Genomic DNA, 25,550 nt, shown 5'->3' with positions numbered 1-25,550 from the left:
AGTAACAGTACTTCACTTAATACCTGTGCTGAAGGGTTACACATTATACATTATGTTCTCTACTGACACTATTTCCCACTACATCTCAGAGATACATATTGTACTGTTAACTCCCCTACATTTATCTGACAGCTACATATCCTTCCTGTCCAGTATCAAAACATGTACATCCACATCTGGTTAGTTTGAATGTGAATGTTTCTGATAAGCTGACAGATGAAGTGTTCTTGATACATGTTGATGATTAATCGCTTAAGATTAAACCACAAAACAGTATGTAGTAAGAAAGTACAATAAGCACAATCTTAAATATATATAGCAGTAAATGCAACATACACATGAATGCATCAGTAGCCTAATATTAATCCATTAACAGAAAAATAATGATCATTTTACTGCAGAATGCATATTTACTTCTTCATTCTTCATATATTTACTACTTCATTGTTGGAATACATTTTGTTTATAAAACTTACATACGTTGACTAATTATTTTATTGTATGTTTTTTAATGCCGATCTTTAACTTGTGGTTGAGTATTTTGTAGATTGGTATTCATAGGCCTAAGTAAATGAGGCAGATACTTCTTCCACCACTGCAGCTGAGTAACTATGATCTCCTGATGCGTTTGAAAGAACCATCAATGGCTGGTGGTCCTTGAATCAGCTGTTTCCAAGGGGAAGATAAAGGTGCTGAGCTAATGAGGTTGCACATCAACAGATCCATTACTATGAACACTGTGAGTGATACAGTTGAAAGCTCCAGAAATAACAAATTCATGGGCTTGATTTGTGTTATGTGCAGTCAAACATACAGATTATTTTACAGCTCTTCTCCCTTTTAAATTTCTTCAGCACTACTCCAATTCATTCAACATAGGGCAGTGGTTCCAAAATGTTCTGCCTCGTGACCCCTTTAAACAGGGTTAAAGTTGGTCTTATTCTAGCCATGAGCTGCAAGCAGGTTGACCAAATTTTTCCTTCTTAGATTTTTTTTTTTGTTTGTTTAATTTGAAGATTTTTAAAGGCCTGAGGATATTTGAGTTGCCATTGTGTGACTAAAATTCATCCAAGTAAAACTGTGTGTGACAGAGATATCCCTTAAACCTTCTTGTAATCCTTCAGATTTGGGAATCATTGCTTAGGACAAGATATAACTTTAAGTATTTCCATAAAGACACATAAGAATCAGGAAAGCAAAGAATGACTTTAGATTTACAATATTTATTGATAAGTTATTCAAGTACAGTGAGCATCGTATTGTACATAGACTACAATATCTTGTTTGGAGAGATGAAATAAAAAAAAAAAAAAAACAGGTCACATCTCTTATTACCTTTTAGAAAGGTGCCCTTCATTACATTCCTTGCCTTTATTGCGAATATGCAGCTGTGAGTGGAAAATGTAGTGCGCACGTATTACATAACCAAACGACACATAAGGAAAACTTATATTTACAGTTTCATTTTCTGCCATCTTTACCCTGCTTTTTAAAAAAGCATGACAGAAATCTTTATTTAAAAAAAAAAAAAAGACGAGGAAAAAAAAAAGTCTTAACAGTTTTTCCCTTTTTTTGGATCCCCAGGTGAACCATAATCAGTTTATCAATAAGCACAAGTAACACACATGACGAGGGGGAAGGGACCCGTGTAAACAATAGAGCTGTGAGTTGATGTCCAGACAGACAGACAGACAGATACTGGGATGTGCATCTTAGGACTCTACTTTTAATCTAAAGTGTTTTCAGTGCTTTTCAGTATTCTCACTTAATTTGGAAAAAGGAAAAAATACAAAAAGGAGCAATATAAAAGCAATAATATCTTATATAAAAATGTACATAAAATTCCACTGCAATACCAACTGGAAAATCATTCCAAGCCCTACTCCTACTCCTGCACTCCTCTCTGGCACGTCCTTTATCTCTTCTTCACTGCACGGCCCCTCTGTCTCAGTCGTCAGTTGGCTATGACCGCAGGGTTAGTGTTGACGATCACTTGGACGACAAAGTCCTTCTGGATCTTGGCGTCTTGCAGGCGAGTCTTGTCGGTCAGGAGCTTTCCGGAGAAGAACCACCTCTGGCGGGTCACCTCGATTTCCTCCTGCTCCTGCAATTGTTTCTTGAGCTCGGCGATGGAGTCCGCCAAGCTGGCTGTCAGACGCACATCCTTTCCTGAGAAAAACCGCGAGGCATAAATAGAGTTGACACAGATTTCTAAACGAGCCTTGAGACACTGAATGGCTGATGAATTATACATCGGGCCCCAGCCGAGATGAGACGAGATGCAATAAAGGAGAGCGGCATAACATGGCGTTCTTTAGATGGTTATGTCACATAATAGGTCGAACAGGATGCTTCTTACCTGATGACAGTCGCACCCGCAGCTGGAACTCCTGCCTGCAGGGAGGGGCCTGGGCTTGTTTTTGTGTGGATTCAGAAACTTTGCTCTCAGTGGACGTCTCGCTGATGAGGTTGACAGGCGGGGCTAAAGTGTAGGCTGGGAGCTGGTAGCGGTTGCCCAGTTCATCGTAACTCTCCGTGAGAGAGCCTGCAGACGGGACAAATGACCCACATGAACAACAGTTCTCCAAAAAAAAAAAAAAAAAAAAAAGCCCTTTCCATCAGTAACACCAACCAACTACAGCCTTGATACACAAACTCTGTCTCTGCTCCCAAGAGTGCACGGTCATCACGTTTACATTATATCTATTTTCATCACATTAACGTCAACAACACCGGTGTCCTTCAGCAGCAGATACATCTGCACGAACACAACGTTTCTTTTCCCCCACGTAACTCTGTCATGGCTCTCTGTGTGCCAATCCATTCACAGTGGTCACGCAGCACTGCAACTATTATGTAACTATCACAGCAGTAATCTCTGAACAACTGAGGCACGGCGTTCTGCTAACTGTCCTTTGACATTTGGAGAATTATTACAGTGGGTTTTTTTATTTGTGCTGGACGATCCTGGACATTTACAGCTTACAGCTGATAGCTGGACAAAGCACATTTCCATATCTGAGAGAGCGTAGTGTGTGTGTGTGTGTGTGTGTGTGTGTGTGTGTGTGTGTGTGTGTGTGTGTGTGTGTGTGTGTGTGTGTGTGTGTGTGTGTGGGTGTGTGTGTGGGTGTGTGTGTTCACATGGTTTCATACCGTGTGGCAGAGTGATGCAGGCTCCGTCCACTATAGCCTGTGCTAGCTCCAGGTCATTACACTCTGCAGCCAGGGCTGCTGCTCTGAGTGCGTCCCAGATCTCTTTCCGTCCATCAAAGGCCGGAGCCGTGTCCCAAAACTCGTCCCTCTTGCTCCTCAGCTGGCCCTCCGTCATCGGGTACTCGCTCTTCCACTTTGGACGCTCCTTCTTGAGGGGCTCATTGCGCGCTGAAAGAAAAAGGGGTCAGGGTCATGCTCTGTTCTATACAGCCATGCAGACAACCTTTTAGTTTTTAAAGAGGTGTCAGGAAGGTGTCAAAGCGTCACAGTGACTATTCCAAGTAAATTTACCCTGATGACATAATAGGTGCAGCTAGAAGGGATTAGAGGACACATATAGGATGCATGTGCGGTGTAAATGTGTTCCTAATGTGTTTCCCTCAGCAGACCTCTGATGGTCAGGCAAAACGCATTTAAAAAAGCAACTTGGTCTACCATTTTGAAGTTATATTAATGTACCATCACTCAAATAACTGACCAAGCTGAATAAACAATTTCCAGGACAAAACAGGATGAAAAATTAGAGAAGCTAAATGTATTAATTGTATTACAGCTGTACTGTTTTATGAACACTATGTAACTAAGTAATTTTGCTGAAACGCTGTAATAAAGTACAATGTTGAGGTACCTTTTTTCATATCAGTACATTATTTCAACTAACTTTACCAGTTAATTCATATTATTCGTACAACACATAAAAAAATGTGATATGATAATAAAATATTACAGATGCAGTTACTCAGTAGTCTATACATACTCAAAAACAACTTTTACCGGTTGCAGCATCATATTGGTCATAAATGAATCCATCAACTACACTAAATTAATAAGATCTACTTTTTTGAAGTTGGACAATTTGTATAATGACTACTTTCACTTTTGGTTCGTTTAGTATATTTTGATGCTCATACTTTTGTACTTTTACGTATGTAAATATTTGGAGTGCAGGCCTTTTTCCTCTTGCTTCTTTCACTTAAGTGAATTATCCAAGTGCTTCTTGCACCTGTGACCTCCGTCATGTAAACACCAGCGCGGTCAGACAAGGTCAGAAAGGCTCATCACACTCCCAGACTCCCACACTGAAGGATCTTCAGTGTTTGGAAAAACAACCCTCGCAACTGCACCGTGGACACTCCCCTCGCATCAGACACACTTATCACTATTTATTTGCTCTGCAGAAGTGAACTAAAGCCAATTACTTCTGTGCATGTGACTGCTCTTTGTCTGAATTCTGACAGAACACAACCAGAGTAGTTTTATACTTTGGTTGGTCCACACTGGCACAGCGGATCAACTGTACCAACGTACCAAGAGGAAGAAGGGAAATCAAAGTGATTATTTATAGTGTTGTGGATTACCGCAGTGGCTAGTAACACATACATGTGCACTGACAGGCACGCACACACACACGAGCATGCACCAGTGGATTATAGGCAGTAATCAGTTTCCACATAACAGGATTTGTCTGCCCCTGTCCCATAAGGCATTGGTTGGAGCGTGAGCATGCGCTGGCCAATGAAAGCCGGCAAAAACAACTAGGGACTAATAAGAGTCCACTGAAAATCAAACACACACCTTCTGCAAAATGACTGACACAGGATCACACCTTTGAACAGCTGAACTTCTGTTCTTCTAGCTTATATAAGATGCAAAATGTTTCACACCGAGAACAAATCTCAACATGTCTTTACTAAGTTTGGCTTGAGGTTCCATCTGCATCACACCGTATGCAAAGATTTAAATAATTGTCTATGTTGTTAACAATGCAGCAGACTACTTAATAAAGATAAAACACCACGAGCTGGTTTGGATTTATCCACAGTGTTTCATACTTTACATGTCATGCATTGGTAATTAAGGCCGACATTTTAACATGAAATCAACATTTTTATTATTTTTTTTTGTTGACATTTTTAAAGCCATAATTAACACACAGCAGAAGTTTGAATAAAGAAACTGATGTAAAAATGAACCTTTACACTGCCTCGAGCCGGTGTCTGTGATATCATCGTGTTAAGGAGTATTCTATTCTACAGGTGCTTCAAGCTTTTAGGCGGCAGCCGCATACTTGCAATTAGCATGACAGCCAATTAGATACAAATACCATGGTCATCTATAATCCTGACTGACTTAAGATAATTGCAAGCTGACCTGGTCTGTTGTGATGTAAAGGGGACTCAAGGTAAGTATGCAAAGAAGAGCTCAGGGGGTTTCTCGAGTCATTAAGGACATGACCCACAACACACTGAACCTGAAGCGTTTGGTTTGGGTGATGTGAAGAAACTTCTGTCCACCTCACTTCAGTAGTAAGTCAGTGAGCCAGACTATCTGTGTACGATGGAGTGTGAGTGTACTGAGAGATCAACTTTGATAGTGTCCTCGGCTGCGAGCCCACAGTACCTGGAACCTCTGCTTAGCGATTTCGAATGAAGTCAGTGGATAAAGTGTTTTTGCCCCCCCGAGCTGAAACATTCCTGATGGATGGAAAAACTACTCACTTAGTTTCTGTTATGTCACTGGAAGTGTTATTTTTGGACTATTATTTAATTAGTGCACCATTCATGACGACTACTACTACTACTACTCCTAATACTACTACTATTGGCATGGTGTTTATAAGCTGCATAAATACCATTATTACTGTTCATTGCAACTCAATCTAAATGAATGAAATGAAACTTGAATTATTCTTAAGTCTTCATCAAAGTGAGATCTGTGCACTTCTCTGTGACTGAATGGATCTAAGTAAAGGCTCCAGGGTGGATGCTGTTACGACCTCGTTCTGTTTTTTTTTTCTGCATTTTTAGCCATTTCCCTTCTTATTGCTCGTCATTTGTTCTATTTCGCTTTTACTGTACATTTGTTTGTGGCACAAATGCAAATAAAAGCAAAAAGCAAGTTTGACTCCAACATCAGTGAAAGAATGTAACTAAGTACATTTACTCAAGTACTGTATTTACGTCCAACTTTTATATATTTATACTTTCCGTTTTTTCCGTTCCGTGTTCTGCTACTTTGGACCCCCACTCCACTACATCTTGGAGGCATTTATTTGATGATGTAAGTTACTAGTTACTTTACAGATTGCATGCTGCATCAGAGTCAAGGCAGCATGAATTTATCTTACTGGTGACTGGATAAAAAGAAAAAAAAAAAAAAAACAACAAAACACACATAATTGGAAAAATGCTGTATATCCCAATATGTTGTTCTTGATTTTTTAAACATATAATTTACCTTAACATTTGATACTTCTGTATATTCATCGCCAAAATAATTACTTTTGATACTTAAGTACGTTCAATATTAGATACTTTAAGACACTATCAGTATGGATGACCAGAACAATATTTCAGCATGTTATCATTTGTCTATTATCCGACTTTTGGGTACTTTTTTCAAAATTGCAGAACATACAGAAAACCCTCTGAGACAGAGCACAATGAGCAACATGAACTTGCAAAGAAAAAGCATGAAAGAATTTCATTCAACCCACACATAAATCTATACTCACTCCTCAGAAAAACACACTTAAAGGGTGTGTCTGGACCGTGGTAGTAGTTGTATTCCCTGGAGTTTGGCACTCCCATAGCTGTTTGTTCTCCGAGGTTTGATGTGAATCAGTTAAAAGTCCGCATTCATGAGCTACAGATGTTGACCCAGATGAAGAGGTCTCAACAGCTTGCTGCAACAACTGAAGAGACAGCCGCCTGACCGCGTTTCCCTCAATGTGCAGCCTCAGATGCAGAGCCGATTGAACCGCCGTGACACTTCCCCAGTTCCTTAAAAGTGATCGAACTGCCTATGCTTGTTATATCCCTTTTAGTAGCAACCCGCTTCACAACCCCAATACGGCTGGATCAATTCATGGAAAGAGCTTCAGTTTATGGGGAGAGTACGTTGAGTGTCCGAGCCAGAAGGTGGCTTCTTTACACAAGAGGACTAATCCTATCAGCTCTATTTAGAGACGGGATAGAAATGCCCAAAGGCAACATGCTAAACCTATTACCAGACAATAAACCCCTGTCCGACTTGAAGGAGAAGCTACTCTATTTTTGTGATTGGCCTCGAACAGGTGACAGTTATTTCTTCACAGGGGCTCTGCTATATATATATCAGTGAACACAAACCTGGCTCTCAGATGTGCACAGGTAACAGTCACGTAACATGAAATCACAGGTCGTGTCTGGCAGGTAAGTGCTCTCTCCCCCCCTGCATGTAAATACAGAGGCAAACCATGCACTCAAGTGGGTCAAACTTTGATATGAAAACTCTGTGCAGCTGCTGCTCGATACATAATGCATGACGCTCCAGCTGAGTGCACAGGCGCCTTTATTCCGCAAAGGAAACATTGTCCTGCCGGGGCAGGTCCTCAAGCACAGATCAGACGCATGACTAAGCCCCGACTGTCGAGACTGAGAAAGACGTCCATGCAGCAGGACTGTAGCTATGAATCCTGGGTGATGTGTATATGTGTACCTCCTGTGCAAGGTGTAACTTTGTGAACATGTCTGATATAAATATGTGTCAGATATATGGACTCATATTCTCACCGCCTCTCATCTCACTTGTAACACCTCGCTCTGCACAAATAAATGTGTGGAATCCACCTTATTCTCAGTTTAAAGGGCGTCCTCTCTCTTCTATGCATGTGTAAAGAAAAAATTACCCAGCCTCCCAGCCTCTTACCTCCACGTTTTTTGCTCCTTGTCGAGCTCTGGGCACTCCCTTGTCCATCCATCCTGCTCCTCCCCACACAGCCTCCCATCACTGTCCCTGCACCCCACACACAGGAGAGACACCATCAGTCTACATCCACACATGTTAAAAGTACAGATGGTTTTTTTTCCCCCTTTCTTTCTTTTTCTTTTTTTTGTTAAATGCAGATGTGATGGAGAGAGTTAACGGTGACGTCAAGCGGTGTGCCTTAGAGGAGGAGCGGCAGCATCACCGGGGAATAATGACAGCTCAGCACTCCTCGTTCCTGTGAGGTCAGACGGGCCGCGATGTTTACGTCACGTGTACTGCCAGCTGACTGGGGGACACGCGCCTTCACCCCGCGCCACCGCTGCCCCGCTCTCCCCATTCACATTGGAACACACATGCCTGTGCACCACGGCACTGAGTGGGATCTGTTTTTTAATTCGAATCGCGCACCTCCGATGGGGTTTAATTCATTTTGCAGTCCCATAAATAAACAGCATTTTACCAGTATTCGACATGAACTTAATAATGTTGCCTACCGGAAATCCAGTCTGCTAAATTATGCATTCGCCTGCAGTTTGCTTGCCACATCCGAACTTGCTCCCGAGTGAAGTTAGCAGTGGATCCCGAAGCGTTGATCGCCGTAGCGGGGGGGGGATGCGAGTCAGCAGATTGACGGACACAGACCGGGAGCTGTGTGTCGGTGCAGGGCTGGAGGGCTGGCGACCGGTTCGGCCCCTGCAGAGCCTCCAGGAAGTCTCAACAGCTTCTCCGCTAAAAAGAAACCCCCACTGCAATCAATATCCGCCTGCCCCCCGAGTCATAATGGATGGAGCTCACCAGCACAAGCCGTCCGCACTGATCTAGAATTAAAGCCTTATCACTCTACGCGCATGCGCAGATTAGACAGAATTGGTCTGTGCGGCGTCAAGCTCGTCGGAGTAAGAGAAATCACCCCTCCAGAATAAAATGTGTTGACTTGAAATGATTAACGATTCGGCTTCCAAACAAAAAGAGTATGAGAACACTAGAAACAGTCATTAGGGTAACGTGGTTGAATGACGGAAGTGACGTTGGGGCGTTGTGCAAAGCCGGTTTGGACGCGTCAACAGGGATTTTAGTTTGAAAAGAAAGGCGGAAGTTGATATTCCTTTAATTTTATTTGACGTGTCCCCACTGCCAAAGTGCATCTTACCCTTTTTTTTTTTCTTTTTTTAAATCTGGTATTTGCAATAAAGCACTCACCTGGAGTTTTATTCATATTCATAATGTTTGTGGTTGTCTCTTTCTCTTTCTATACATGTAAAGCAAAAAACCCTCCAAAACGTTTGTGTTAGTTGTTGTTAATTATTTCAATTTTATTGGAATAAAACTGTTTAAAAACAGCCCAGTACACTGCAAATGTACATATGATTTTGCGGTCTCCCTGTCTAGAAACAAGTAAATCTCATCCATTTAATCTGGGCAAACTACAGGCCTAACTATTAACTTTATTGGCTTGTCCACTGATATGTCTATGTGCCTATATGGTGAATGCAAGTTAAGGTAAAAACAGAGACACCTCACAATAATAACTGCTTCAGTTGCCAGTGTGTAATGGGGCTGAATTCTTTGCTGCCATCTGCAGAAAACTGAATTTGCAAAATTTGATCCTGCTCATCGTGACAACAGTGATCTACAGAGATGCAAAATGCACATTATTCATTGCTTAATCTTTTGCCATCTTATGGTTATGCCTAGTATTCACCCTGGCATGTCATGACTGCCCATGCAATCACAACAACACTTATTGGTAACAGAAATTGAAAAAAACAAAACTGTGGAGTGCAACACGTCAACAAACAGACTGGAAGGTGGTCAAAATGAATCATTAGTATGCAGTTTTGACACTCTAATATAAACTGAATTGCTAAAATAATTCAAATACTGCAGGATTCTTCTATTTTTTGTTCAGCTTTTGGTCAATTATTCATATCCTCCCAGCATACTGCACAGCTTCTGACTAAACCGACACATTGAGTACTGACATCTGCTGGAACACTGAATGTTGACGGGTCTGTGTGAGAGTGTGAGCGTGTGTGTGTGTGTCTGTGTCTGGGTATGCAGTGTCAGACACAGTGGGAGGATCTGATGAGCAGTGGCAGGATGAATGAAGGAGGGCTGAAATCTGTTACCATCCTTTAATCTCTTCAGCCTTTATCAGAGAACCTTTCTCCTGCTGACAAGATCAACATACATTTTTTTTTTAATTATCTGCTAATCAAGGCATTAAATGCAAACGGTTAAATATTTGTCATTGATTAGTGAGAATTTTACTCCAAGTGGAGGGAAAGTTTGCGTATCTCCTCTTGCCTTTTAGCTTTTGTCTCGGTGCGCTTCCGTTACTGTAGCTGCTTGTTTTTATGACGTAATATATTCATATGAATCTGCAGATCAAATCTGGTCACGTCTCAATTAATCCTTCCCCACTAGCAGCATGTCTGTCTGCGTAAGCAGCACTGTGACATAACACTGGAGCTGCTCAGTATGGTAAAGTAATCCTGCATGGGCAAAAATAAATAATTAATAACAAAAAATCATGTTATTTAAACCCTTTAAGAAGTTTGATATCTAAAATAGAATCTGTGCATGTGTAAAAGCAATGAATGAACATCTAGTAATAAGTGACCACTCAGTGAGACCGTTTTTATTTTTTTATAAAGAAATTTATAAAGATTTATTAACTTAACAGGTACAAAATACAGATAAACAATGACATTATCAACTTTCTGCAGTTTTTCCTTTAGAGTTTGTTTCAAATGATAATATTGGACTAGATTCTGCATACAGATTAGGGAGGTGGAGGTCTTGGGAGGAAAAAGTCTTTGTTGCTTTCTTTTTTGTTGCTTGTGCAGAACAAGCAGGTAGTTTGCATTAAAAAAAAAACAAAAAAACAATTCTAAAAGGTACTTCAGTCCAATAATATGTCAGTCAGTTCATGTGGCTTATAAAAAAAATATCAAACCCATCATTAGCTCAGAATCAAGCAAGACCCGTTTGTGATACAAAGTAAAACCCAGCAGAGAACAAAACCATCCAAAAATGTAGACTGTAGAGCCATGAGCGATGCCACAGCAGCACGTATTTGAGGTATTGGAGGTCAACATGACCCCGTTTTACAGTATGGAGCCACCATGCTTGGATCCTTTAAGCCAAAGTGGGTTAGAATCAGCAGACTGCTGAAACTAGGTAACAGGTATGCCTAAGTAGTGTTTGTCATACGGGCATTAAGTCCTTTTTAACTGGGAAGAAGTCCCACGTCAAACCGTCACCGTGTGGGGTGTGTCCAGAGGGAAGGAGGACACGCGTCAGCCAGTGACTAGAGAGAGAAGATAAGGCGAAACAGGGATTACAGAGAAATACAAGGCCACGTTGATCATACGTGACACATGGGTGCCTGAACAGAAAACCTTCACAGACATCAGATGAACACACCTTCTCTTCTCCACGCCCAAGAAGACTTTCCAGTTATTCAGCCTGCCGTAGTGATAAGGGTTTTTGTATACCTGGCGGAGCGTTTAAGGAAGAAAAAGGAAGCAATTAAAAAAAACATTAAAAGGCATCACAGTTATTTAATTGAGGGTTGTGTCTCGTATTAAATGATCTCCTTTTAATAACCACCCAAGCAATTATTTCAACATTTGAAACATGTAACAGTCTTACTCTTCCTCGTTTTGCCAGCCGCTGTGTTTCTTTGCTGTTGATGTGTCTTTCTATGCTGGTCTCTCCTCTTGATATGAGAACTGCGTGCCAAATAGTCAGAGCTCCCAGAGCCACTCCCACAGTACTGAAAGGACAAAATGTGTTTGTTTTTTTTATTGGATCTGAAAATAATTCTCTCTTCTACATATACTGACAGTTACCGGTGTGTAATTTATGATACACCTTGTTTGGGGTTGTATGGAATAAATCAGTGCATTTAGCTTTCTACTGACAGGAAATGATAAAAGACTTCTCTCGATCAGATTGCGAATACCTACGTCAGTTATACTGGACAAGAAGGAAGCCAAATGGTTTTCCAAACATTTTATTGTTTTGTCAGTTTCCTCTCCCCGGAGCAGTTTAGCCACAATCCACAAGTTCCTCAGTTTCTTTGTGCAATGCTTCGTTTTCAACCATTTCAAAAGTAAAAGCTAAGCAACTTCACAGCACATTCAAAAGGTAGCTAAAGCAAAAGAATGTCCACACTCCCGAAGCCTTCACTTATAAACTGTTAGTAGAAATGTGATAAAAAATAAAACCCAAATTAATTTATATCCACAGCCACTCTGTTTATTTTACCAGCAGGTCATATTAACTATGACTTTGTTTTGACCATGATAATTCAAAGGTTAACTCCATCTGTTTCAAACAATTTTACACATCAAAGTGTGTTTAGGGGGTCTTGAGACGTAAGAGGTGTACTACTGTAATATATGAAAAAAGTAGTATAAAGCCTTTTGTTGCTCCAGAGGAAGCTGCATGTAACCTGATGAATGACATCTGGTGATGTCACTCAGTGGCAGTGCAGTAATACTCCCAAAACCCTTCACTCTGATGTGTAAAATTGGTCTCTTCACCCTTTAAAGCTCACAGATTTCAACGCCAGGATAAAAACATACATAAAAACAAAAATGACAAACTAACAAAAGTCAAGAAAAAGAAAACTCAAGTCATTTATTCACATTCCAGCTGAACTTAGAAAACACACCAGTCAAAACTAGACTGGCACTTAGTCGAGCCCATACCTACTGCTACGGCCCAACAGTCCCCTCTTATACTTACTCATGGATACCAACCACCACCCATTTTTTTTCCAACAAAAATGTTGAATACTGCCCTGTTTTGCAACAGTTAATGTTGTTTATTCTGGCACTATCCTTCAATCCTTTCAGTAGTTCTTGTGTAATCCTGCCGACCAATCAACCATCCAACCAACCAACCGACACTGGTGTAAACAAAACTGCTGTCCAAAACCTAAAAACTGTATGAACTTTGAATAGTGTCCATCAAAAAGCACACTCAATAATTAAACAGACTTAGGATGCATACTGATACCTTTGAGTAAACTTAATTTTTTCAATTTCCAAGTATGAACATGCCACACAAACTAACCCTGCTATGAATGACATAGCATGGTCCTAAGTATAACAGGTTGGAACATGCATTTCTTACCTGGTTAGCACCCACATGTAGATGATGCTCTTGTGAATCATCCTGTCCCTAAAGGTGTACGGAGGTGCAGGTGTCTGATAGCTGGTCTAAAAACAGCACATATTACATAACTGACAGGTAAAAAAAGATCACAGAAGCTCAATCATGTTGTCGTGTGTGTTAATGGTTGAAACTGTACCTGGCCCGGGGGGAGAAGCCCTATAAGCACTCCCATCCCTGTCACCGGTACCCCTGGCTTCTCCGTGTCCAAATGCTTAAAGCGCTAAAGGAACAGCCCGCGTACACAAACCCCGAGTGTTAAAGACAGAAACAGGGCAGTGTCAGTCAGGAACAGTTAAGCCCCGCAGAGAAAGACACCAGGCATGAAGGGAAACGTGATGGACAAAACCTAACAAGCCTTACTAGGACAAAAACACAAAGCAGGTAAGTCACGCGTTAAATCGCCATCTCACCTCCAGGGCGTTGTACGCATCTAGGAACAGGTTCCTGCCGCTGATGACACAATAGACACAGCCTAAGGTCATGAAGAGGCAGAAGGAGAAGAAGTAGCGCTGGTTAAAGTGTCCCACACAGTTATTCAACCAGGCTGAGGTGTTGACATTGAGGAAAAAGAAGCATCTCTTCGTAGATAGTCATGATATTTTTTTTTTGCATTATGTCATTTCTGATGGTACAAAAAAATATATGAAATCACGTTGGTGCAAAGGATACGACAATGATGGTCCATTTTCAGAATGCACCTGCAATATAAGAAATAAACAATCAGTCTGATACTTTGACAGACAAATTTGCAAGCCTAGACAAAAAAAAAAAACAGATTGGCCCCCAAAAAAAACTCAACTCTGCCTCTCTGCAGAAATCACGATGCGGATACTCGAGATAATCCACAGACCTTGTTGTGTGCAGGAAATATTTTCTTTATATAAAACTACAGCCACCTGCAGAGGGAAGCATTCATCTACTCATGGCTGTTTAACTAGTTTACTGAGCTAACTAAACAAATGTTACAGCTCAGCCAAGGAAGACAGGATGAACGTTTACATTCTGTGTTGTAATGTGCCCAAGCCTCTAACTGATGATTAGATGCACACTACCTTCTGCCCTAACCCTGCACGGTGATATGGCTGGTGAGTGTAGTTCACTAGAAGAGACAAAACTGTTGAGTTTTTTTTTTGTTTAGTTTTGTTTTTCCTTATTAGTGAGAAGACAGACATCTTGAAGCTCACACAAAAACAATAGATGAAATGATAGCACTATAGCATCAGGAAAAATAGGCATTTTGTAATTGGGGTTGAACTGCCCCTTTAAAGCAGGCAGTAAGATCTTGGTCAATCATCAGTTTTCGGTCAAATTAACCGGCTAATTACTAAACAGAATCCTGGGAATTACTTGGGTTAAGAAGCAGCCCCTGATGTATCCCAAACACAAACCAGTCCTCTAAGGGAATGAACTGAAGAAATACATCTCTGACTCACCTGTTACAGATACCACAGTGGTGTGTTCTTGCTGGTTTGGGCATGATGCACTTCTTGCAGACTGCCACAAATGGCATGTCACTTTTTTCCTAAATGAGAGAAGACGTTTTTGTTGGATTGTTATATGTAAATTTAATCCAAGCCTGCAGTAGTACAGCCATTCATGGGTCTGCAGAAAAAGTGCAGTCGATGTCTTACTGTAGGGGGATACCCGGGGGAAGTGTTGGTGGCCTTGTAGTAATGGAAAGCGATCATGACGAGGTTCCAATGTCCATAACAAACATGCCAAACGATCCAGGCAGGGGAGTACGTGTTGAGGACCAGAGGCAGCAGGACGATGTAAGCTATCAACACGATGGAGCTGACCAGTATGACCACCAGACAAACAAAGACCTGCCACACAAAAGACAGGGGAGACATTTGTTTCAGGGAAAAAAAAAAAAACCTCAAAAACTTTGTGTGACGCATTAAACCGTACGCACCAACACACACACACACACACTCACCGTGCCAAACCAGCGAGTAACATAATCCACAGTCCAAAACACCGGTTCAAAGACTGAGTCGAAAACCACATCCGAGTCCGTGAGGGAGTTAAAGTAAAGTGACCGCACCACCACGCTCATGTAGGCCCACATTTCCCTCATCCACACGGGAAGCCTGCTCCTTCCCCTCTTGATGCATGGCCGGAGCCGCACACAGCGCAGCAGGTGGAGCACTGAGCTGGGACACCACCGCATCCTGCATCTGTGATATGCCTACACCTTCGGAGAAGATGACATAATAATGAACAACAATAGATCCTCACAGCCTTATGCTAAGTTGAGGTAAAAAAACAAAATCAAACATAGCCCTGTTTTGATAACACTTGACTATATTGCCGTAAAAACAGTAATGTCATTTAGTTGCAAAATCTTAAATTCATTGCCAACACTTTTGATAATCTGTTAAATAATTAAGAGTTATTTTTGTCAGTGTCAAGACAGGTGAAAATGAATCTGAATTCCATCTTCTTAAATGTGAAAATCTTCTGGTTTATTTCCTCCTCTATGACAGCATGTCTTTGGCTCGTGGACAAAAAGACATTTGCAGAAAAATGTAAACACTGACCAACTGTTTTCACCACTTTTTTGAACCAACCCAATTGATTAGTTGAGAAAATAATTAACAGTGTATTAGACAATGAATATAATTGACATGATCTCAATTAAAAATGCTGAAGAAAAAAAAAACAGTCCATTATTATTCAATCAACTGTCACATACCACACAGAAATGCATCATGTTCTTCCAAATAGGAAACTGTAAGATGACAATGTTTGCATTTTAGCTCGAAATTTGATTCAAGCAACTAATCGATGATCAGAATAGTTGCAGTTTGATTTTCTGTCGATCAGCCAATCACCGCCACTGTAATGCAAAGTACTATATGAAACTTACCCACCGGTGGGACTGAGAGCCAGTCAACATAAGCTGTTAATATAACTCCTCTGTGACACTGACCACTTAACTTCATCTGTCGAGGTACAGTGTGAAGGTGTATATTCGCAAACCCTGCGCATCCGTCTGTCGTGAGATAGAAGTGCAGGGTGTGAGAGCGGCTGGCTGCACAGGTGTGCCCAAGATCAGCCCTCGCTTTGCTGCATTCCAGACAGGGCAGGGTCAGGGTGGAGACGTGTACCTGTGGTGACAGGGGGCGGGTGGTCTGGTGTGGTACTGACATATAGCAGCAGCAGCATTCAGCCTCACTCCATCAGGTAATGTCAGGCTATTTAAAGACCACTGCGAGGCAAATTAGCCGAGCCGTCGTCTCATGAAAGCCCCCAACGTCACATTTGTCCACAACACCCAGAGCTGTGGGCAGTGCCGCGGTGTCCTAACGCTCCCAAATCCCTTTTGTTTGGATGTCACACAAAAAAAAAAAAAAAAAAACACCCCGACGATGTGCGCTGCGTTTTCGCATTCATACACACTTCAGATTTATTTCAGGGAATACTCACTTGTTCTACGAAGGCAGGGGCACTGCCGAAATCTCCCTTCGCGTCGACATTTTCAAATTGAGGCGAGCACGGGATTATTGGCACACATCAGCGGAGAGGAGCAGGATCACGGACCTTGTGTGACAGTTAACAGATCTAAATCCTGATCCCGATGTAGTGCGCACGCGTCGGAGCGGCGGCGAAAGGCATCATGGTAATGTGAGTCAGGAAGTGTGTACGTGAACATTTCATACGTAGATGGTTTGTCGAGACATGTGCCTACCTTTTTAAAAAAAATGTTATATCCCATAAGCTAATGGCACTGAAACAGGTGTTGCTTAACGTCAGTGATAGAAAAGTAACACATGGGTGTCGAGGTCCTCAGAATTCTGGGACTTGTAGTTTTGACACGAAGCGGCTGTGCTAAGCTACACTCGCACGCCAGGTTGTTCGCCATGTGGAGCCTGTAGCTAACGGGGAAGGAAGGCAACCTCTCAGCCTCACACAAGCCGTCTGCAGCCGCTGTCAGTCATCATGTCATTTTGTTTTAACTTCGACGTTCCCGGTCAGACAGCCAACACGGACAACGTGGATGGAAATGAGTTGCAAAACAGCAAGACAGACAGTGCTGCTAAAGCTGTAAGTAACGTCAGCTCACTCAGATGTGTTTGTCAAAGTACTCATAGAACTCTGACTTGGACTCGACCAGCTCCTTCGACAGAGCACATGTTCGGCTTTGACCTGTTTTTTTTTCTTTTTTTCTTTTTTTCTGTTTTGTCGGTGTACTCATGTACACGCATGTATTACTGCACACCAGCACAACACTGCATTCGCATCTACATGCACGCCAAAGGTATAGACGAGTAAGGCCAGGTACGCATCAAAGCAAGGAGAACAAATCAGGAAAAGATAAATAATTGTGTCATTATTAGAATATATTTTGATTCAAGCTCCACTCAGCCTTCTACTGCGCTTCAAGTTCTTTATCACTTTATCACAGATTCAAGGGGCTAATGACCTAGTTTGTTAAACAAGTTACCTAAAAATATAACAAAAGATACATTTAGATGACCAAATAAATAGAAAAATAAAATTCTATGATAAAAAAAAAAAATAATTACACATGACCTGGATAGTTTCTGGACTGGCTGGTCTTTAGCTGAAGACATCCCTACATGACAAAAATACTTATAAAACAAGTTAATTAAAGCGGTATAGAGAGCCTTAGTATGGTGTATACCGTTTAAAATGCGGAATGACTTTCTTCTAGATATGCTGTTATACAGGCTATAGGTTTTGATAAATTAAAGGATAGAATAGTATTGAACTTAAACTGTGTTTAAGTATAAGTAAAGATAGACCTGTGGATACAGGGGAAAATGGAAAATAAAAATATAAATAAAAAAATAATAGAAATTAAAAACAAATCCTTTTGACTTGAGCACAAACTCACAAAAGGGCAGGGACACACCCCCTCATCACTGCACAGGCACACACAAATATCAAGACTATTTAATTGAGTCATTTCCACTGCATGATCATTTCCATCACAATATGAAATATGAATTCTTCTCTTAGGTGTGCATCCACCCGAGAGCGTAGGTTGACACACTCCTTGCCCACGACCTTTGACGTCACAGGGCGGGGGCACGTCAGTAGAAAGTTTCGTACAGAAATGAAATCACACAAGTTCACACTGATAGTGGGCTGCGTGTGCTGTTATTGTCAGACTCCAAAGTTCTGAGGCATGCAAAAAGAAAAAAAAAAACACTCACCAGGCGTCTTTACGTACACTGTTGTGGTCTGGTGGGTGTGATTACATGAGCAGTTTGAGTAAACAGTCCACACATGATATTTATCAAGTGTTTAAGTCACACAGCAAATCACATGTCTGACTGGTAAAAGTCTTGTGTCCAAAGTGCGGTCACCAGCTAGTAAAACAGTAAAAAGCTGCATTTCACTACAGCCACTTGTTATATTGGTTGGTAACAATCAAAACTCTTAAAGAAAAGAACTGTTATCAACGGCAGCTTTTATTTTTATTTTTTTTAAATAAAAAATCAACACTTTTCTCTGAATTTCTTAGGAATAAGCTTACGGTGTCCAACACACTTTTGACACCCACAATTTGTAGGAAATTCCTACGAAAACAAAAAACCGGCAGGACCTTTTCAGTCCGATTGTTGAACGCTACAGGTATGTGCCTCTGCTACACACGTTCATCTGCCAGTAAAAACAGGATGGTATGAGTTGCTGATCTATATCTGTGTGGGTAAATGTTCCACAAGCCATGCGTATGCCAACTTAAAACACATGTTGGTCCGTATAAATCCGTTCCCTAACCTCGCGTACTGCCTTTTTATTTTACAGATTGAGGAGAAGACCGCACCAGCGGAGCCAGTAAAAGAGGCTAAAGAGCACCCTCCACTATCTGACCCGCAGTTCCCCCTCGTGGATGCTGTGGCTGAAACGGTTACCATAGGAACGCTTCCTCCGCTTCATTTTCTCAACGAGACGGTTTTCGAAAAGACGGCCTCGGAGAGAGACGACGGGGAGAAAATTCTCTCCCGTACTGCCAAGCAGAGGTCTGACCTCATCTCTGGCGTGTACGAGGGAGGGCTGAAGGTGTGGGAGTGCACTTACGACCTTCTGGAGCTGATTGAGAAAGAGGGAGAGACTTTCGGGGGAAAGGCGGTTTTAGATTTAGGCTGCGGCGCGGGACTGTTGGGTATACTGGCTCTGAAGAGAGGAGCAAGGCTGATCCACTTCCAAGATTACAACAGTACAGTTATTGAACAGCTCACAGCGCCAAATGTAATGCTAAACTGCCAGGAGGAGGATGACGTAGACAGTGAAGATGACAAAGAAGGGAAGGGCAGAGGGGTTTGTAAAACGAAGGTGGAAGAAAAACAGGAGGTAAAAGATGGCAGCCCACCAACTAAGAAAAAAGCTGTCGACCCCTCCCACCAGCCATTGCTTGCCAAGTGCCGTTTCTTCTCCGGTGACTGGAGCACATTTCTTGCTTTGGTTAAAAAGGAGGAGCCACAACCCAAATACGACATTATATTCACTTCAGAGACCATCTACAACACCGCATACTACCCCACGCTACACGAGACCCTCCACAGGCTCCTGGCTCCAGGAGGACTGGTCTACCTCGCCACCAAATCCCATTACTTTGGCGTAGGAGGCGGGCTGCACCTGTTTGAGATGTTTGTGGAGCAGAGGGGTGTTTTCTCTGTGGATCACCTGTGGGACGGGGAAGAAGGACTTCAGAGACATGTTGTAGTACTGCGTTTTAAAAATGACAAAGGACACTTGTGTCAGTAAAGAAGTCTTGGATTTAATACAGCTTTATATGTGTAATAACTGTCAGTGAGTCTTGTGCTCATTTAAAAAACAATGATCACTTTACAGTTTAATGCAAATAAAATTCCCAGGTACTGCTGGGCGATATATCCACATAATCTTGTTAAGGTCATATTAGATTATGTATTGTCTTTCGAGTTTGAATATTTTGACTCTGGCTTACGTCTTTTCCTGGTTTTAAAGGCTGCGTTACAGTAAAGTGACGTAACTTTCAGAATTTACCGGACTGTTGTACTTTTTTTTAATACTTCCCTTTACCCACTTAGTGATTAAACCAACTAAGGATGTTAATGATTTATCATCAATCCATCGATCGTCTTAAGAATTTAAGTTGTATTCAATTAAAAATGATATGAATTTTTCTAAATACAAAAGAAATTCTATCCAAACTGATATTATTACTTTTTTGCTGTTTAGTAGCAGGGCTCCAGACCAACCTTTTACACTATTGCATGTTGTATTGTATTGTATTTGTTTTGTTTTGTTTTTTGACACAATATGTAAGTGATTGTAAACAGGAATAATTTACGGATAAAGATCTCTCTTTATTTCCGTCACAGCATTACATGAAAAAGTGCTCTTTGAAAATGTTTAAAGGCTAGTATCATTCACAGACAACTGTCTCCAAACAAACAAAATGTTTCTATACCTGTATTTAATCTGACCTGCTGAATACCAGACACTCAAATTGCCTCAGTGGTTAAAAGAGTTCATTGAATGGACACATGTCCAACCTACACAAACAAATAAATTAGTTGGGGATATTTTAGTATTTTTCTTGATCGTTTATTTTCTGACAGCTGATCTTTTATTTTGTGTTTTGACACATTTCATTTGACTTTTATTGCTTTTCCATGCACTGGCATTTAATCACCCATACCCCTAACTCATTCTGAGTGGTTTATTTAATATTTTATTTATGATGAACCACTAATCTATTGTTATGGCAGTCATCCATTAGTTAAAGATGTAGCCACATTCACATTACTGATGCTTTTCTACCAAACCTGTCATTGTGATAATATTTTGTGGAAGTATCTATAGCCAACCAATATCCAATATTGTGGTATTTGTTCAAAGTTATCAGGATTTTCTTTTTTTTTTCCATCGCCCTGTCCTATCATTTAAGTGCTTTTGACACTATTTAAAAATATGGAGATGTATTATTAATTGCCATAAAGCCTTAAAGATATTGCAATATTTGAGGCCATATGGACCTGGCCTTTATATCAGGATGTCCTTTCAGTTTTCCATATGACGCTTTTGAGTTGTGTGTTGGTGGTAAAACAAGGAAGAGCTATAATAAAATATGCTCTCTCATCTCCTATGTGCTCTTTGGTCACCTACACCTTCTCCCACTTCCTATATAGAAATTTGAATATGTCTGCCAGTAAGTGAAGTGCAGTTGAAAGGGGCTCTTGCAGGTCTTTAGATGCATGGGGAGGAAAGAAAAGGAAATGGGCTCAGTGACCTTTTGCGAGTGATTTCCCCAGTGTTCAAACAGCAGCATGAAAGCCAGGCTTGTTTCTGAAGTCCGGCGCAAAATGTCAATTGCAACTTATCCCACCAGCCCAAGGATGTAGTTTGAAAGTGGAGTCTAGAGTCACTGCACATCAACGCTGGGACTCTATGGGGTCTCTGTACCTCTTATTCTGGTAATGGCTCCTCGTGGATTCGGTGGGTTTTCACCTCCAGCTAGAGTCAGTGCATGATCTGGGTGTGCTCCATTGCAAAACAAAGGCATGACACGTTACGATGAGCGTATACATCCAGGAAATATGTACTTGACACGCATCCAAGTACAAGAAAGGAACTGTGCTGAACGTTTTCCCGACAGCGTGTGGATTCCCCCTTTTGGATCAGCTGAATTAACTTGACAGGGCTTTTTTCTGAGGAAGTACTTGGAAAAAACAGACTAATTTCTTGTACGTGAGGTGACTAGTCGAACAGTATGAGGAAATAAGAGTTTTTTTCACACGATGGCGGAACAATGAAACTGAACGTTAAGTCTTTTTTAAAAAACGGTGGTTTTTAGCCTGCTGACCCACTCCTGTCACGCTCACCTGATTGAACACAGTATCACATCCTCGTCATGTTTGACTATGACCAGAGAGCAAACAAAGTTATTTTTATGAGGGCCGCCTTGTCGAGTCCTTCCCCCATCAGACCTCGCCTGAATAAATGACTGCAGCTACACAAATATTCACGAAAATCAATCTCATCCTAAACATGCCCGTGACGCAACTATGCTGAGAAGAAGAAAAAAAATATTTGGCAAAGAGAAAAACACTTTTCTAGGAAACCTGGTGTCACCGGCTCAAACATGATTGTGCATATCAACCCCCACAGTGTGTGTGGACAGAATTTCCATTCACTTATTATGTAAACACATGGTGTTCAACACAATTTCACTCACACGAAACACCAAACTCGGTTTCTGTTTGCATTACGTCCGGCCCTCAAACTTCCAGTGTGTCGGCTTCGTCATCGTCTCTCATCTCGACAGCTGTTCATGGCCTATGGGGGAATTCCTGGCTCCTCGAGTAGACACAGCCTTTCCCCTGCTTACTTTATGGGAACAGGGGGCAGGGCCAGTCAGATGGTTTTCCTCAGAAACTATTATGTGTTGATTCACTGTGAGGGGGCGTGCTGTTCACTCCCACTGTTTCCTTCTTACTGGGAAGTGACTGTCAGGCTTACCGAACGGAGGGAGGGTATAAGACACAGATAGAGAGGAGGGAGGGAGACTGATGGGTGATGTGAAAGGTTGTGGTATTTAAGGTTCTTTGCTCTGAATGTCACACAGTATGCCGTATCCTTCCTTGGAACTTGGAGGACATGGGAGAGCGAGCAGGACGTGCAGGTGAACTGGGGAGGGATGGCCACCACTTTAGGATCATTCACTCTGGACAGACTTGCCGCCTGCTTTTTAAAACCTCTTTTTTGGTGAGGTGGGACCGCCGAGGTGTGTTCAGAGTTTCACTCTGCGACGGGCCCTCACGAGGAGATGTGTTTTTGATGCACCCAAGATCTGGAGCATGAGCATTTTCTGTGAATGACTGGGGTAAGTATACTGGTAGGAGACTGGTCAAGTTATGATCAAATTAGAGAAAATACTGGACAGTTTTCATCTACGAACTGTCCGATAACCCTAAAACGGCGAGCTACCAACTTTCAACATCTTTCAGGTTGCGACATTTTTTAAAACAGTTACAGTAGACTTCTTCAAAAAGAAATACCAACTTCCACATTTCTCCTGATAATGAAGCACGCGTGATGTGTGTTGGTCGACTGATCTGATCTTTGTCTGAGATCTGGTTCATGCCCTATTAAGAGATTTCATGTCTAGTAAGAGGCTGTAAAACCGGTTGTTTCCCGGTCCAACTGCCGGAAAGATAGGAGTTTCCTGAACGTGTTCAGGTGTGGCCTTCCACACAAAGTTCATTGTGCTGTATTACATGTATCCTAAAAGAATGTACACTCTTGCTGAATAAACCACAGGAACTGAGATAACATTGAGGAACTATCTCACTTTACTGTCACTGTCAATATTGACTCCAGGCCTTGGATGAGGTGTTTGTTTTTTTTTAAAATATAGATGAAGGAAGAGATCCTGTAACACAGCACACGTCGGTTACAGGCGAACTCGCTTCGGAGGGTTCAAAGATACATCATCCAATTGTTTGTGTGTAATCAAATTGTCCCAGAGTTCTTTTCCTGGGAGTGTACGGCCATAACTGATGAGTCATTTCATTCCTTGACCAGCGCGCTATCACCATGGTCTGATTCAGTGCTTGCATGAGCCTGGTAGACAGACTTTCATTTCGGTGGCTGTGAAGCATTTCCAGGAATAGTTAGGTCAAGAAGATGGTTTCCTCTGAGGACCCTGAAACGCCTCATAAGGCTCTTTCTAGCCACAGCGTTGGATCCAATGCATTCATAACTTCACTTCAGAGGTTTGTTTCCACTTTGGTTTTACTTCACTCGCATAAAATGCCTCTCAATGCCCCTGTTACCGATTAATGAAGAAGGAGATGTCTTAAATTGCACGTTGCACTGGCGCAAAATGCAAAATGCCAGCTATGATTCATCACTGTTTAAGATCAACTGCGGTTGCCACTGCAATGACCTGTTGCTCAATCTTCCAATGAAAAGAAGTAAGGCTGTCACTATCAGCTCATCAGCACCCTGCTTTTCTTGAGAAATGGGGAAGGTCATGACTTCATCTCAGCGCGCTGCTCGGCATGCTGTATCCTCAACCTACTTTTACTGTTACACTGTGAAGTTTTCAGGTTCTTCTATTTGTTATTGGCAGATTTACTTTGGTTTTATTTATTCCTGAAAATGAGCTGACGAGAGAATGAATGACAAAACGCGAGCTGTGTCAAATGATTAAGCCGTTCAGGCGCCAAGCGGCTCCTGGGGACCAAATCTTGAAGAGTGTTCTGCCATGAGAACTGAATTCCATAGATGGTGGCGTCTTCAGGTGTCATCTATGGGCTCAGTTCTTTTGGCATGGTACTAGTTTGTCATCTTTATTTGCACGGCAGCAAAGAGCGGAAACAAGGACCATCAGAACGAAGTATTGCATGTGGGGATTACAATCATCTGTGGACTACCTTTGTTTCAAATGATATATATATTGTTACCTTTCTTCGAATGACGAAGAAGCAGTGCATTTGCATTTGTGGGCAAAATAAACATTGAAATTACTGATAATATTTTTTTTCCCCGGGCCGATGTTACGTTGCGTGTTGTTAATAAAGTGAAAAAAGCTGAACTATTTTCCTCTGTACTTTATTTTATCTCACCACATTGTGTTTGACATTTAAAACACTGCAACATCTAACATCATGCACTTCACAAGAAATAGTGACAGCATACAAGGAAAAATGAATATCAGAAATAAAATGGCCACCAACACACCTACTTAGCCCACGCACGTGGTGGACCTTTTTTTTCCGGTCTTATCTCAATTCTAGTGCCATTACATCTCGACCATGGCTGAAGGCAGTCAGCTGAATAAGCCATAAACAATATGATCATGTAGGATAGCCAACATCCTGTTCAACTATGATACCATGAAACATCAAATTAAATTTCCAGCTGCCACTACTGAGGTATGAAAAAACCAAACGGCATGTTGTCATATGGACTTTTAATATGGGAAGACACACCATTGCTGGTTTAAAGCAGTTCTTTTGAGGTGCCTGCAGTGTTTTAAAGTTATTCTTAGATGTGCCATGTACTGTTAACAGGACCTCTCAGACAACCTCTGTTTGCTCCATGACAGGACTTTACACCCTCTCTAATCTCCCCCTAGAAAGCACCTGTTTCAGGTGGCAAAGCTCGCAGTCCTGCTCTGGGACTGCAGCCATGAGTGGCCATGGCTGCTGAATTTGCACACACATCTCCCAGATTAATTTAACAGCATTAGAGGAGAGGGTCCACAGTTGTGTCTTGGAGACGTCCCTGGCCTCAGGGCTCTAGTTATAGCTGAGTATACTGTTTGCGGGTAAGAAATACAGAAAGGGTTGGCTGCTATCATGCGTGAGCAGGGTGAGGTAAACATCGCCTGAGCAAATCATGGCGCAAAGAATAGTTGTACGAAGAATGGC

At 41.6% G+C, this 25,550-nt stretch overlaps 3 protein-coding genes across 6 annotated transcripts; 1 reads left to right on the top strand and 2 right to left on the bottom strand.

Moving 5' to 3' along the window:
* Positions 1–1,203: 1,203 nt before the first annotated feature.
* ubtd1a (ubiquitin domain containing 1a) lies at positions 1,204–8,508 on the bottom strand. The gene is made up of 5 exons (XM_037123937.1): positions 8,457–8,508; positions 7,903–7,989; positions 3,154–3,381; positions 2,360–2,545; positions 1,204–2,169 (listed from the first exon to the last, which is right to left on the bottom strand). Exons 1-5 carry the CDS (start codon positions 8,506–8,508, stop codon positions 1,955–1,957), a joined length of 768 nt encoding a protein of 255 aa, XP_036979832.1. The 3' UTR covers positions 1,204–1,954.
* Positions 8,509–10,581: 2,073 nt separating this feature from the next.
* Positions 10,582–16,735, bottom strand: zdhhc16a (zinc finger DHHC-type palmitoyltransferase 16a). 4 transcript variants are annotated; one of them, XM_037124008.1, is made up of 12 exons: positions 16,585–16,721; positions 16,025–16,265; positions 15,092–15,349; positions 14,784–14,978; positions 14,586–14,674; positions 13,822–13,850; positions 13,563–13,696; positions 13,289–13,372; positions 13,111–13,196; positions 11,620–11,743; positions 11,392–11,462; positions 11,173–11,275 (listed from the first exon to the last, which is right to left on the bottom strand). In XM_037124008.1, exons 3-12 carry the CDS (start codon positions 15,323–15,325, stop codon positions 11,173–11,175), a joined length of 1,149 nt encoding a protein of 382 aa, XP_036979903.1. In that variant the 5' UTR covers positions 15,326–15,349; positions 16,025–16,265; positions 16,585–16,721. The 4 variants fall into 4 exon arrangements, with proteins under 4 accessions (XP_036979902.1, XP_036979904.1, XP_036979903.1 ...); XM_037124006.1 differs by lacking the exon at positions 16,025–16,265 and having other exon boundaries at positions 16,585–16,735; XM_037124007.1 differs by lacking the exons at positions 16,025–16,265; positions 16,585–16,721 and having other exon boundaries at positions 10,582–11,275; positions 15,092–15,325.
* Positions 16,736–16,879: 144 nt separating this feature from the next.
* mettl18 (methyltransferase like 18) lies at positions 16,880–21,252 on the top strand. Its single transcript, XM_037124011.1, has 2 exons — positions 16,880–17,202; positions 18,934–21,252. The coding sequence occupies exons 1-2, from the start codon at positions 17,098–17,100 to the stop codon at positions 19,891–19,893; spliced, it is 1,065 nt and encodes a 354-aa protein (XP_036979906.1). The 5' UTR covers positions 16,880–17,097; the 3' UTR covers positions 19,894–21,252.
* Positions 21,253–25,550: the final 4,298 nt, after the last annotated feature.

This window comes from Acanthopagrus latus, chromosome 15 (assembly GCF_904848185.1).
Source record: "Acanthopagrus latus isolate v.2019 chromosome 15, fAcaLat1.1, whole genome shotgun sequence".
Lineage (NCBI taxonomy): Eukaryota > Metazoa > Chordata > Actinopteri > Spariformes > Sparidae > Acanthopagrus > Acanthopagrus latus.
The sequence above is the reverse complement of the archived record's forward strand: the minus strand, read 5'-3'. Positions and strand labels throughout refer to the sequence as shown.

Excerpts from the sequence above, each read along its gene's own strand:
- zdhhc16a (XM_037124006.1), bottom strand. The coding sequence starts at position 15,325 with ATGCGGTGGTGTCCCAGCTCAGTGCTCCACCTGCTGCGCTGTGTGCGG. Across the intron at positions 14,675-14,783 it reads CCCCCGGGTATCCCCCTACA|GAAAAAAGTGACATGCCATT; the intron begins GTAAGACATCGA and ends TCTCTCATTTAG. Across the intron at positions 13,373-13,562 it reads ATGCGTACAACGCCCTGGAG|CGCTTTAAGCATTTGGACAC; the intron begins GTGAGATGGCGA and ends CTGTTCCTTTAG.
- mettl18 (XM_037124011.1), top strand. The coding sequence starts at position 17,098 with ATGTCATTTTGTTTTAACTTCGACGTTCCCGGTCAGACAGCCAACACG. Across the intron at positions 17,203-18,933 it reads CAGACAGTGCTGCTAAAGCT|ATTGAGGAGAAGACCGCACC; the intron begins GTAAGTAACGTC and ends TTTATTTTACAG.
- ubtd1a (XM_037123937.1), bottom strand. The coding sequence starts at position 8,508 with ATGTGGCAAGCAAACTGCAGGCGAATGCATAATTTAGCAGACTGGATT. Across the intron at positions 3,382-7,902 it reads AAGGAGCAAAAAACGTGGAG|CGCGCAATGAGCCCCTCAAG; the intron begins GTAAGAGGCTGG and ends TTTTTCTTTCAG. Across the intron at positions 2,170-2,359 it reads GCGGGTGCGACTGTCATCAG|GAAAGGATGTGCGTCTGACA; the intron begins GTAAGAAGCATC and ends GGTTTTTCTCAG.